Source organism: Sus scrofa, chromosome X (genome assembly GCF_054392235.1).
Source record: "Sus scrofa isolate SSC_HxYL_T2T_F1_AM1 chromosome X, Sscrofa_HxYL_maternal_Yorkshire_Landrace_v2.0, whole genome shotgun sequence".
Taxonomy (NCBI): domain Eukaryota; kingdom Metazoa; phylum Chordata; class Mammalia; order Artiodactyla; family Suidae; genus Sus; species Sus scrofa.
In genome coordinates, this window is record NC_139401.1 from 99,297,567 (window position 1) to 99,310,821 (window position 13,255).

Here is a 13,255-nt window from a genome sequence, read left to right on the forward strand (position 1 = left end):
TAAGATATTATTTCATTGTCATTGATTGTTACTTGGTTCAAGGAATTTATTTCTTCTTACAGGGTCCTCCTGGACTTCCTGGATTTCCAGGGACACCAGGTCTTCCTGTAAGTAGGATTTTGCATCTTTTTTAAAATCCCATAAAAAGTAATCTAAGAAATATTATACATGTGTTATATCCCTTTTCAAAGGGAATGCCAGGCCATGATGGGGCCCCAGGACCTCAAGGTATCCCTGGATGCAATGGAACCAAGGTGAGATTTCTTTGACTTAATCTTAGGTAATATGCTTGATAATAATAGACTTAAAATGTTTAAAAATAAATATGAAGAATGTTGCAGAAGAAATAAAGTGGTTTCATGTTTCACACATACATAGGGTATGCTCTGAGGTAACACTTTCAGTATATTGAAACATCAGTAATTCTTTAAGCTTGTGTGATTAGCTGGGATATGAATTGTATTGAAGATTCCTTACCATGTCCTTTTTGACTTTAGTGTAAAGTAGGATGAGAGTTAAAAAAATTAAGATATATGTGTTTCAAATATTGTATCAATTATTAGAGTAATACTCAAGAATGTCTCCTATTAGCTTTGCCTTTTTTAAAAAATTAGGTACAATTTAAGTTTTCAAATATTTCGTATTTTTAAATATTCTTTACCCTGTCTCATAACTTCCTTAAGAAAAATCCTAAAAATCTATATGTAGTACAACACATCAATTTTTACTATAAAATATTGGTATGAAACCTGAAATTTCTCCACCAATGAAACTAATGAATTTAACAATTTAAAAAGATATAGCTTCGCACACTAGAAACTTTGTTTCCTGACTCAGTTTTCTTGTCTTTAGTCAAGACTAAATCCAACTGTTTGGATTTAGTATAAAGTGATAGCAAGAAAAAGAGAGGAAAATTTGCTCTTTTTAAAAGCTTATGTATTATTATTTTTTTAATGCATGTGGGTCTGTTTATTTGTTTAATTATTTAGAAACTAAAAAAAGCTTATGTATTATTGTTTCTGTTTTTATTCTCTCAGTTTTCTCCTTTTTCCTATATGTTAGTGAAATATGTTATTATTTTCTGTAGATCCTTTTCACCTTTCCATTTTGCACATAATATTCTGTGAAGCTATTCATGAAATACCCTAGATCTCTCTAACTAATGGCATGTGTTAGATTTTACATTAGGGTATTTATTTATTTATTATTTTGTCCTTTTAGGGCCGCACCTGCGGCATATGGAGGTTCCCAGGCTAGGGGTCTAATTAGAGCTGTAGCTGCCAGCCTACACCACAGCCACAGCAACGCCTGATCCGAGCCATGTCTGCGACCTATACCACAGTTCATGGCGAGGCCGGGGATCAAACCCGCAACCTCATGGTTCCTAGTCGGATTTGTTTCTGCTGCGCCACGACGGGAACTCCAAAGGCATATATGTAAAATAACTTGAACAAATTGTTTTGCATTATGCGGGCCATATTTTGTGATTATTGTAGGGTATACTTAAAGGCAGTAAAATTATTTTTCTCTCCAATATTTCTCCAAGTCAGTGTAATCCTTGCCAGTAGTGTTGTTATTAATATTATTGTTATTTTGGTTTTGGATTTGTAAAGTTTACTTGTATTATTTCATCTGGGGGCAACCTTACAGCAGTAGGACCAATGTGGAGTTAGTTTTCATGGCATGTTGCATGTTAATGTGGGCTGCATTCTTGGGGCTGTTCTGGTAATTCGTTCATTTTTTGCCAGCATGCCTTGAGCAGCAAACAGACCGCTAACCAATTTTAATTCTGAAGACCAAGTATATCTACAGTGAGCATACTGTGCTATGTGATTAAAAGGATCTTTTTCTTTTTGTTCAAGCAGTGCTTTAGCCAAGCTCATCATTAGTTTGTGTTTGAGCCTCCCCCACCCCCCCAGTTATGTGTGCAACACAATTTTTAAATGGGTTTATTAGGTATACTCTCAGATTAAATGGTTCCTTATATTTCTAACTGTGGAACTAATAGAATGAACCCTAGAGATGGAGCCAGAATGTATGGGTGGTTTTGTTTGCTGTCTTCTAAATTTGATGTACAGGCCACTTCTTTTCCCTCTGAGCCTACTTTTCCCATGTGTAAAAAGTGGTGGAGAGAGAGGCTTTGGACAATAATGCAAAGGCACACAGCTGTAATCATTTTATTCTTTTAAGCCTCTGACAAGGATGTTTCTAGGATTGCTATGGCATATAGGTATTTGAAAGGAGGTTGCATTGGGGTTCTTCTGCAGCAATTTTAGCTTTTGTTTTCTAAACCAAAGGTCCATATTAGTACTTTACAGTAGGGAGTGAGAAAAATTGGGTGCCTGGAGAACATAATGACCTGCAATTGCTAGAACTATTGCTATTATTGTCCTCTTGGTGATATTAATGGCATTCTTTCTTACCATCTTTCCCTCTTTACAAAAATAATTTGAAATAGTTTACGATAAAAGAAAAATGCAATAGAGCAGTTAAAATAAGAATCTATGTAATACGTGGGCAGGAAATTGGGGCAGATCATTAACTATTAAATGTGATGATGGCCAGGAATCTGTGGCATGATTGTCTCAAAATGGATTTGTCAGAAGAAAATGACTAAGGTAGAACATTTTTTTTTCTTTCTTTCTGATTGGGATTGATGAGTAACGATAAAAGTATCTTAGAAGATTGAATTGATATGGGATAGTTGATATTGAAGTAATTGGAAAGTGAAGACTAATGAATTTTTGGCAATCTGGCATGTTTCAAAATGGCTTTTACAGAAATCTTTTCAATAAACCTGTGTTTGTTGGTATGGTTATGCTTGGTTTTTTTTTTTTTTTCCTCCATGCTCTTTATTTTTAACTCCTTCTAGGGAGAACGTGGATTTCCAGGCAGTCCCGGTTTTCCCGGTTTACAGGGACCTCCAGTAAGTTATACAATTTGGGATTATAATGAATACAGGACTTAGCAGAAACAGCAGAAGTGTAGAAAGTGAGCTCAATGCAATTCGTGTGAAACAAATTAGTACAGTTTGTGAAGTAGTAAGCTAAAAGAAGATTAAAAAAAAAAACAAAAACAAGCTGGTAGTACATGTAGCCCTCTACAGGGCAAAAACAAAGATTCTGTGGTATTTAATATAAATGTCATCTCTAAGTATCCTAAGGTACCTTGTACTCAGAATGCCCCTACAGTATTCTATTCAATTTTTGTTCTTTTGCTTGCTCCCCTCTCATGTATATAAAATAATCCCTTTTCTCTTTAATAATAGGGACCTCCTGGGATCCCAGGTATGAAGGTAAGCATCTCAAGTTGGGAAGGTAAACATTTTGAATAAAGTATTTGGAAAGCCTACATCTTCAATCAGATAATGTCTCTGACCTCTCTCTTCAAGTGGATCCTGGATGCTTCTAGAAGTTGTGCAGGTGCACATTTACAAGCTTTCCTGAAGTAGTTTCCTTTGTTTTCATGGATCTAAGTACCTTTGAATGGGCTGATAGACTTGCAAATGTGACTATCAGATTTGCATTTCTTTTCTGATACCTTCAGTTCTCATTACGTTTTGATATAGTCGACCGACCACCTTCTAGAAATATTCTTTCCCTCTGTCTTCTGTGACACTCCCTTTTCCTGATTTTTCTTCTGAATCTCTGGTCATTCTCCAGTCTTCTATGCAAGCTCATGTTATTCTGCCTAGCAGCGATCAGGACACAGTCCTGACCCCTGGCAATATTATTCATGTTGATCATGTCGGTTGTGGTCTAGTTATGGTACACCTGCATTTCTGTCTCTAAAACAGACTCTTCTTCTGAGATTGTACTAACCTGCCTCCCTGGCATCTCCACTCGGATATTTCCCAGATAGTCAAATGAACATGCTCAGCGTTAACCGAGACCTCTAAATACACCTATTCCTCCCCCTGTTTTCCCTATCTCGAACATTTGTATCACTGTATGTTATGTGTACTTTCACATGTGCCAAAATCTGAGAGTTAGTATTTATGTCTTCTGTGCCTTCATGCATATCCTCGTTCCATTCCATCTCTAAATGCTATTGAGCACCCTTTTGGGGTCCTCTGTATATGCTGCCTACACTGCCTAAAGCTTTTGCCCCATCTTGACCTGGCTGGTTCCTTACTATCCTTTAGGTCTCAGCTTGATTGTTACCTTCATAAATTGCCCTTCTTTGACTACCCAAATGCATTTCCTCCACTATTTCTTTTCTCCATTGAAGCATATTTGACATAAAACATTGTGCAAATTTAATGCGTACAACATATTTGATACATTTGTATATTGTAATATTATCACCTGTGTAACAATGGTTAGCTCCTGTATTTCATCACGTAATTATTTCTTTTTAGTCCTCCCCTATTTCTTTATCATGTCCCATGTAGTTTTCCTTTATAGATCTAAACAGAACATTTTTGTCATCTTACTTGTTTACATGTTATAGCCTGCATTCCTCCGGTATATTGTTAGCACCATGAGAACAGAAGTCTTGTTTAGTCTTCTTCACTACAAAGCAACCAAAGCCAAATACAATTCTTCGTGAATATTAACATTTAATACATGTTTTTAATGAATAAGTAACTAAAGACATGACAGGTTTTTAATCGACTGTACTTCAGTGTATTCTGGCCACTTCCTCATTTTCCTTTAAAAGATAAATTTATTAAAAAAAAAAAAAGGGAGTTCCCATCGTGGCTCAGTGGTTAACGAATCCGACCAGGAACGATGAGGTTGCGGGTTCGATCCCTGGCCTCACTCAGTAGGTTAAGGATCTGGCATTGCCATGAGCTGTGGTGTAGGTCACAGATGCAGCTCGAATCTGGCATTGCTGTGGCTGTGGTGTAGGCCAACAGCTCTAGCTCTAATTTGACCCCTAGCCTGGGAACCTCCATATGCTTTTTTTGTCTTTTCTAGGGAGCAGCCCTAGAAAAGACAAAAAAAATAAATAAATAGAAGATAAATTTATTTGTGTTAATCCCTGAGATCATCTAATCTTCCAGTTCACTTAGATGACAGATTGAGTTCTCAGGTCGTTTTTTTTTTTGTGTTCTTGGCAGTTGTTATGTATCATAACTATTACTTACAATTTCCATTGATGGCTTCTTTCAGGGAGAACCCGGTAGTATAATTATGTCATCGCTACCAGGACCAAAGGGTGATCCAGGATATCCAGGCCCTCCTGGAATACAAGTAAGCACCTGGTGATTTTCTTCTTTGCTCTATCGATTAAATCAGATCTCAACATCACTTTTTTATCTTCAGCCTCTAGTACTCTCTATTTGAGTCATGGAAATTATCATCTGAAGTTTGACAGACATTGCAGTTACCTTGTACCTGAAAATAAAAGCAGCCTGGACCAGGGAGAATTTTAAGAAGTGCTGCTTTGTTCTCTTACCTCTCAATCCAGTTTCCAAAGAAATTTTTGTTTTGGGGTTTTGCAGCTGAAGTAGGCTTCTATATTTTTTATTCTTGTGCTCTTGGGATCAATAGGCTGGTAGCAGTAATTCTCATAATTGTAAATTGTCTGACTAAAAATAAAAATTGTGGGTTTCCCATTTAAGAGATTAGAAGACATCATTTGTAACTATCAGTTATACATAACATATGAACATATTTTGAAGGCTAAAAGAATAAAATTTATGCATAGTGAACATCAGGTATAATATTAAGGAAAAAGTCATGTCAGCCTACACAGCACATACATAGAGACGATAATAACTTTGGAGTATTTATAGATAAGGGAATTAATATCTTGATGCTTATTTCCTGAGGATTGTTCCCTTTGCCAAAAATAAAGATCATTATCTCTAGTATTTGATCACTAAGATACACTGTCAGGGACTTTTTTCATTAGTCACCTTCTCATTCCATAGTTGATATCACCCATCCATATGTTCTTAAATATTCCTAATCTTGTCTTCTATCTCTTATAAATTTTTATTATATTATACTTGAAAATACAATGAACACATGCAAAAGATATGTAGGTTATGAAGCATAACTACCAGATGAACACTTATGAAGCCAACACAACATTTAAGAACTAGAACATTACAAATAATTTGAATCCACCTGTCGTTTCCTTGGCAGTCACATCCTTCTGCATTCTCCTCAGGTATAATTACCATCCTGAGTTTTCAGTTGCTTCTTAAAAATAGTTGTATTACCTGTGCATATATTTTTAAACAAGCATATTTAGTTTTTAAAATAATACACAATTTATGTGTCGTTTTCGTCAACTTTTTCTGTTCGATATGTTAAGCTTCATCTGTGCTGTATGTGGCTGTAGTTCATTCAGTTTCACTTTCATGTAACATTGCATTTTTTGAATATGCTACAGTTTGTTTCTCTGGTCCTTTTTTGTTGGATATTTGGGTTATTTGGAGATTTTTTTTTTATTACTCAAATGAATTTATCACATCTGTAGTTATATAATGATCATAACAATCCAATTTCACAGGATTTCCAACCCATAACCCAGAATAATCCAGGATTTATACCCAGATGTTACGTTACTAGATTTCAGGGTCGTCAAACTCTTAACTTCTTAAGATGCCAAATTGTGTTCCACCACCGTTACATCAATTCCCTTACCTTTGTCCCAGTTATTCTTACTTCCCTCTTTGTCTTTAATCTTTTTTATTTATTTATTCTTTTTGGCTGCCCTTGGGGCATGTGGAAGTTCCTGGGCCAGGGATCCAACTTGCTCCAAAGCAGGGACCTGAGCCACTGCAATGACACTGCCTGATCTTTAGTCTGCTGCCCCACAAAGGAAGCTATTTTTATTTTAAAATTAGAGAATCCTCCTTGAAACCAGTCGCCTCTGTCTTCTCATTTCCAGCATAAAAGCCCCACTAAATAACCGTCTTTATTGCTTTATATCCTAAAACTTCCTTACGATGTGTTTGTCCCACATTTCTGTCCCAGAAGTTTTCTAAAAGCTGCATACATTCTATTTAGATGATTTTCTTTAGAGTTAGTTAATCCTTTTATTCTTCTGCGTTTTCCAATTCTGCTTATCATACTGCAAAATTATCAAACTGTATAACAGAAGTCTTACAACTAAAGTTTAAATGTCATCCATTTAGTTCTTTGTACGATGCAGTGAGGGTTTTTTCCTCATCATTTTCTTTTCTTCTTCTTCTTTTTTTTTTTTTTTTCCGGTCTTTTTGCCATTTCTTGGGCCGCTCCCGCGGCATATGGAGGTTCCCAGGCTAAGGGTCTCATCAGAGCTGTAGCCGCCAGCCTACGCCAGAGCCACAGCAACGCGGGATCCGAGCCGCATCTGCGACCTACACCACAGCTCACGGCAACGCCGGATCCTTAACCCACTGAGCAAGGCCAGGGATTGAACCCGCAACTTCATGGTTCCTAATCGGATTTGTTGACCACTGCGCCACAACGGGAACTCCCTCATCATTTTCTTTACTTTCTTTATAACAGGGCCCAGCTGGTCCCACTGGTATCCCAGGGCCAATTGGTCCCCCAGGACCACCAGGTTTGATGGTAAGCTTCTGCAATTTCATTTCTCCTCCTTTTCTTTTGATTTCTTTCACAAATACTAGTATTATTTATATTACTTGAAAGCATAATGCATTTACAGTGCCCGTGATCTATAGTTTTCTTATTTGTGGGAGATTTTACAGTGTTATGTTGAATCTGTGGGGATTGTGGCACCTTTTCGTAACTCTGTTGTTACACCACTGGCTTACCCTAGGCGTATTTTTACACCTTGAATTTCCTTAATTCTTGTGGCCACATAACCAATTCACTGTGCACTTCTGAATGTCCCTGTAATTAACCCTGATTCAACAGGTGAAGTGAAGTTTTAGAAATGCCATCAAAGTATAATATGTAAATAAATAGATTCGTTGAGATCAAGAAGTGGTGATACGTGGGCAGACAAAGGCCAATTTAACTTTTCAAACCTTGAAACTTTCTTAAATATACAAAGATCATATAAAATAAAACTGGACTAAAAAAGTAAACATATCCCTTTTAGAACTAGACAGTTGATTGTCTTATAGTACCTAAATTTAACCTATAATTCTGATATGACAAATTTGATGTTTGTTGAGATTAGTTTATCTATTACTTTTTGGCACGAGTGTTACCCCTCTGCCTCTGCCCATCCTTATGCTTCTCCCGCCCACTTGTAGCCTGTCCCAAGGAGTTTCCACAATCACCTAGTTCGTTTAAATTCACTTAAATGTGTATCTCTGTCTAGAAAGCAATGAGAAAAAAACGAAATTACTTTGAAGGTCTTTTTCAGTGCTCTCTTTTTATGAATTCAAATCATCTTTTTAATACACGAATTAATACAATGTTTTCCTGCTCTGTGTCTTTTATTCTTAGGGCCCTCCTGGCCCGCCAGGACTTCCAGGACCAAAGGTAATTTTATTTTTCTGTACGTCTTTTATTTGGTGTAGATTCTTTTTGATATTGTCAATGAGGTTTTAAACTGAAATCTCTCTCTTCAGGGGAACATGGGCTTAAATTTCCAGGGACCCAAGGGTGAAAAGGTGAGTAAAGAAAAAAAAAAGTTGATTATTCAGCTCTCCATTCTTTTCCTTTCATAGTCATTTGAACTTGTCTTTTTTGCTTCTTGCAACCGACTTAGCTCCTCATATTGTTATGTTATTGTCTGTGTAAACTATGAAATGTCATTTTTAAATTTTATCTTGCAAACAGGGTGAGCAAGGTCTTCAGGGCCCCCCTGGGCCACCTGGGCAGATTAGCGAACAGAAAAGACCAATCGATGTAGAGTTTCAGAAAGGAGATCAGGTGAGTATGTAGAAAGGAAATCAACGAACATCTTGCTGTGAAAGTGGCATATGCCACTAAAACGCATTTCAAGCTGGGATATGGGTATATGTGAAAGTATTTTTTAAAAAAACAAGGATTTGAGATAATTTTTTAAATAGCTTTATTGAGATATACTTTACATAGCATACAGTTCACCCATTAAAGTATACATTTTTTAGTATATTCACAAGGTAGTGAAACCATCACTATAATCTAATTTTAGAACATTCTCATGAGCCCCTTCCAGCTAAACTCAATACCTATTAGTTGTCACTCCCCATTTCTCCTCAAACTCTTGAGCCCTAGAAACCACTAATCTAATTTTTCGCTCTGTAGATTTGCCTATTTGGGACATTTTATATAAGTGGAATCATACGATCTATGGTCCTCTCTGTCTAGTTTCTTTTATACATTTTTGTGTATTTTCAAGTTCATCCATATCGTGGCCATGTATCAGTACTCCATTCCTTTTCATAGCTGAATAATATTCCTTTGTGTGTATATTACACATTTTGTTTATTAATTTGTCAGTCGATGGACATTTGGATTGTTTCCATTTTGGGTTATTATGAATAATGTCTTCATGTACAAAATTCAGTCATGGTAAGGTAGATTGTCGTTGCTTTAGATGACTGTATTCTCTACATTTCACTGATATGCAAGGGAAAAGATGTTACTGCCCTATAAAACCTTGTTGTGTTTAGAATTCATTATAGGATATGTTGCTTCTACTTGAATAGATGAGGGGATCAAATATGCCTTTTATAGAAGAGTGGCTCACCCATCAACAGAGTGTGTGCAAAGTTGTTTCACTTAACTGCTAATAAAAAAGTTAAGCATAAAGGACAAATTCTTTTGAAACTCTACCATCAATATGGATTAAGCTATTTAATTCTCTGCCAAAATGTATGTGTGTTATATAGCCCCCCCAGTTTCCTAGTTTTAAGTTCTCCTGATTTTTATAAAATATAAGAATACATATCATTATTACATTAATTATTTTCTTGTTATTTATCTCAAGTCTTGGCTCATACGTAACACTAAAAATTAACTGAAATGAGCAAAGATGGCTCTAGAATCTTTTGTCTAGTAGATTTCAACATCCTGTTATCTTTGGTTATATTAAATGAATCTATAGTTCAGCTTGTTAAAAGTGTTCCTGGCATTTCGGTCTCAGCTGTGGCCTGGGTTCAGTCTCTGGCCCTGGAACTGTGCTGTGGATGTGGTCAAAAAAAAAAAAAAAAAAAAAAAAAAGAAAAAGAAAAAGAAAAAAGAAAAGAAAAAAAGAGAAAAAGAAAAGACTTTTCCAGAGTTTCTTTGCCTGCCTGCTTGTATCCCTCACAAGCATCCTATCTTAATAAATCTATTTCTTGCCTATCAAAAAGAAAGTGTTCCTGGAGCTCCCGCTCTTGCGCAGTGGGTTAATGTTCTGACTCCAGCAGCTTGGGTCGCTGCAGAGGTGCAGGTTTGATCCCTGGCTTGGCGTGGTGGGTTAAAAGGATCTGGCGTTGTTGCAACTGTGGTTCAGATTCAATCCCTAGTCCGGGAACTTCCATAAACCGTGGGTGTGGCCATAAAATTAAAAACAAAAAAAGTGTTCCTATGTAGCTCTAGTACTAACAATATTAATACTGCTTTCCTTTCCTCTGCTACTGCATAGGGCCTTCCTGGTGACCGGGGGCCTCCTGGACCTCCAGGGATACGTGGTCCTCCGGTAAGTAACCTCAATTTTTTTTTCATTATCATTTACTGTAAATTGATATTGATGCGTAGTACTCCATGAACCATTGTAAATTTACTTTTGTGTATACAGGGTCCTCCAGGTGGTGTGAAAGGTGAGAAGGGTGAGCAAGGAGAGCCTGGCAAAAGAGTAAGTGTTATGGCTACCAGTACTCTTTGCAAAACTAAGTTTACATGTGTGTGCACGTGGGTGCCTGCATATAATTTTGTTCTTTCATCTTAATTCCTGCTTTCATTGCCTCAAAATGTCATGACTGACATATTCATTTATTTCTTATAACATTGAAATCCAAAAAGTCTACTTCATAGAGTCTAAGGCAGGAAAAAAAAGCTTATTATATTTTTTAACCTTATACTTCTAAATAACAAATTTCTATTCGTATATTTCTTTGACTCTTATAGGGTAAACCAGGCAAAGATGGAGAGAGTGGCCAACCAGGAATTCCAGTGAGTATTTAAAGTCCATCCACTACTGCAAAAAAAAAAAAACAAAAACAAAAACAAATGACATTTGTACATGTTGATAAAGAAGCAGGATGGCAAAAAGGCTTAGGTTTGGAAATAGTTGAATGGAAATTATTCTTTATTTGTCTTTTGAATATGAATTTGCAATTCCTCTGTTTTGTAAGACAGATTTTAAGTCGTATTTATTGAGATAATTTATGTACAGTAAAATAAACCATTTTGACTGTACAGTTCTGTGTGTTTGGACAAACACATATAGTTATATAACCATCTCCATCAGCAAACATTTTTCCAATCACCCTCAGAAATTTGATTGTGATGTTTTCTAGTTATTCTGTACCCTTCACCCTGACCCAAAGCCTCTGGAAACAACTGATCTCTTCTCCATCCCTATAATATTGCCTATTCTAGAGTATCATATAGAGTCATATTATATTTAGCTTTTTGAATCAGAATTCTCTCTCATAGTATAATACATTGTGCTGTATATTAGTAGTAGTTTATCCACTTTTGATTGCTGACCAGTATTTGCTTGTGTAGATGTACCAAGGTTTGTTTATGAATTTACCCATTGAAGGATATTTTATTGTTTCTGGTTTGAACCATCATGCATAAGCCACTAAAAACATTCAGACACCATTTTTTTGTGTGAACACACATTTTTTAGTACAATTTTTGACACATGATTCTAATTAGCACCCCCCCAAAGAGGAAAATGAAAATTACATTAGTGAAATGAAAATGAAAATTACAATAATGTCCAAGAACATTATTTCGAGCAGCCACAGTATCAAGAGTATCCACTATAGATGTTAAAAGAAGTTTTCAAGGACAGATAGAAAATTTGATGAATTTGGAGACTCTTCTGGAGCATTCTTAACGAGACTGGAAGTTGGAATTAATTAAATCAGATAAATTGGTTTCCAGATGCTTTTGCTAAAGAGGAAGTCCTCAGCTTACAAGCTCTAGATTCACCAATGGCTTAAACATGTAAAATGGTCTATGAGGGGTTAGATTCAGGGATTCAGTCACTGGCTGCTTATGGAACAACGATTTAGGCAACCATGATGTTCAGCGATTACCTCTGATTGTTTTTGACAGATATTCCTAGGGAAAAGGCTTTCCTCTGCACTGGGAGAACTAAAATTAGGTCAAATAAAGATCGTCTTGAAAGTGGGATCTTTTGGGAAACCACTAGCTAGGTCAAAAATGACAGTTCTCTGGGAATGAAGTTTGTTCAAACAAACGTCACCCTGGTTCTTTCCCTTCCAGCTGCAATGCTGCTGCTTTTTACCTTGGTCGTGAGCTCTTGGTTTTCCAGGCTGCTGCAGAGCTGAGGAAGGAAGGATAATGGGAATAGAGCTGCCACAAACCTCTATGTTCTTACCAAGATACAATCTTTTTTTTTTTCACACCAAGGAACACTTTCCAAATTGCTGCAAGTCTTTCCTTCATGTCTAGAATTCTAAAAAGGATGACTCTGACCATTTCTCCCAGTATCCTTGTTGCTTTAGTGGAGGAGAGGATTTTGGGGGGTCCTTACTCCACCATTTTTACTGATGTCGCTCTGTGTTTTAAAGGGTTTGCCTGGTGATCGAGGTTACCCCGGTGCACCAGGAAGGGATGGAGAAAAGGTAAGCATTTTAATATTTTGACGTGACTGTTTTTTTGTTTTGTTTGTCTTTTTGCCATTTCTTGGGCCGCTCCCTCAGCATATGGGGGTTCCCAGGCTAGGGGTCGAATCGGAGCTGTAGCCGCTGGCCCACGCCAGAGCCACAGCAACATGGGATCTGAGCTGCGTCTGCAACCTACACCACAGCTCACAGCAACGCTGGATCCTTAACCCACTGAGCAAGGCCAGGGATCGAACCCTCAACCTCATGGTTCCTAGTTGGATTCGTTAACCACTGCACCACAACGGGAACTCCTGACTTGACTGTTTTTAGTCTAGTTACCATAGTCCCTTTCTTGCCCAATTTTGAGGTGTAAGTGGAAAATTCTGAGTGACTAGCTTTTGTATTCAAAACATACCTTTTAAATCTTATCTTTTAGCATGACTCCCTTTTGTTTTATACTAGTTCCTCTAAGTTTTCATTCATTATCCTAAATCACAGTCCTTGTGGTGGAAATACACAGAGCATTGTTTAACTTTAGCATTACCAGTGGGAAAAGCTGGTGCCTTTGCTTTCGAGCTTGTATCTGCAAAACTTTTGTTCTCCAGAAAGAGGATTCAGCAC

General features: G+C 36.9%; 1 protein-coding gene across 2 annotated transcripts in view; it reads left to right on the forward strand.

Annotated features, from left to right (window-relative positions):
- COL4A5 (collagen type IV alpha 5 chain) overlaps positions 1-13,255 on the forward strand; it is a 224,922-nt gene that overhangs the window by 117,467 nt on the left and 94,200 nt on the right. For both annotated transcript variants that reach the window (XR_014835517.1, XM_021080780.2), the window contains exons 5-17: positions 63-107; positions 192-254; positions 2,873-2,926; positions 3,269-3,295; positions 5,118-5,198; positions 7,452-7,514; positions 8,364-8,399; positions 8,489-8,530; positions 8,700-8,792; positions 10,474-10,527; positions 10,627-10,683; positions 10,956-11,000; positions 12,599-12,652. Coding sequence is in view for 1 of the 2 variants with exons in the window: in XM_021080780.2 (XP_020936439.1) it covers positions 63-107; positions 192-254; positions 2,873-2,926; positions 3,269-3,295; positions 5,118-5,198; positions 7,452-7,514; positions 8,364-8,399; positions 8,489-8,530; positions 8,700-8,792; positions 10,474-10,527; positions 10,627-10,683; positions 10,956-11,000; positions 12,599-12,652 (714 nt within the window). In the remaining variant the exon portion in view is untranslated. The remainder of the gene's footprint in view (positions 1-62; positions 108-191; positions 255-2,872; positions 2,927-3,268; positions 3,296-5,117; positions 5,199-7,451; positions 7,515-8,363; positions 8,400-8,488; positions 8,531-8,699; positions 8,793-10,473; positions 10,528-10,626; positions 10,684-10,955; positions 11,001-12,598; positions 12,653-13,255) is intronic.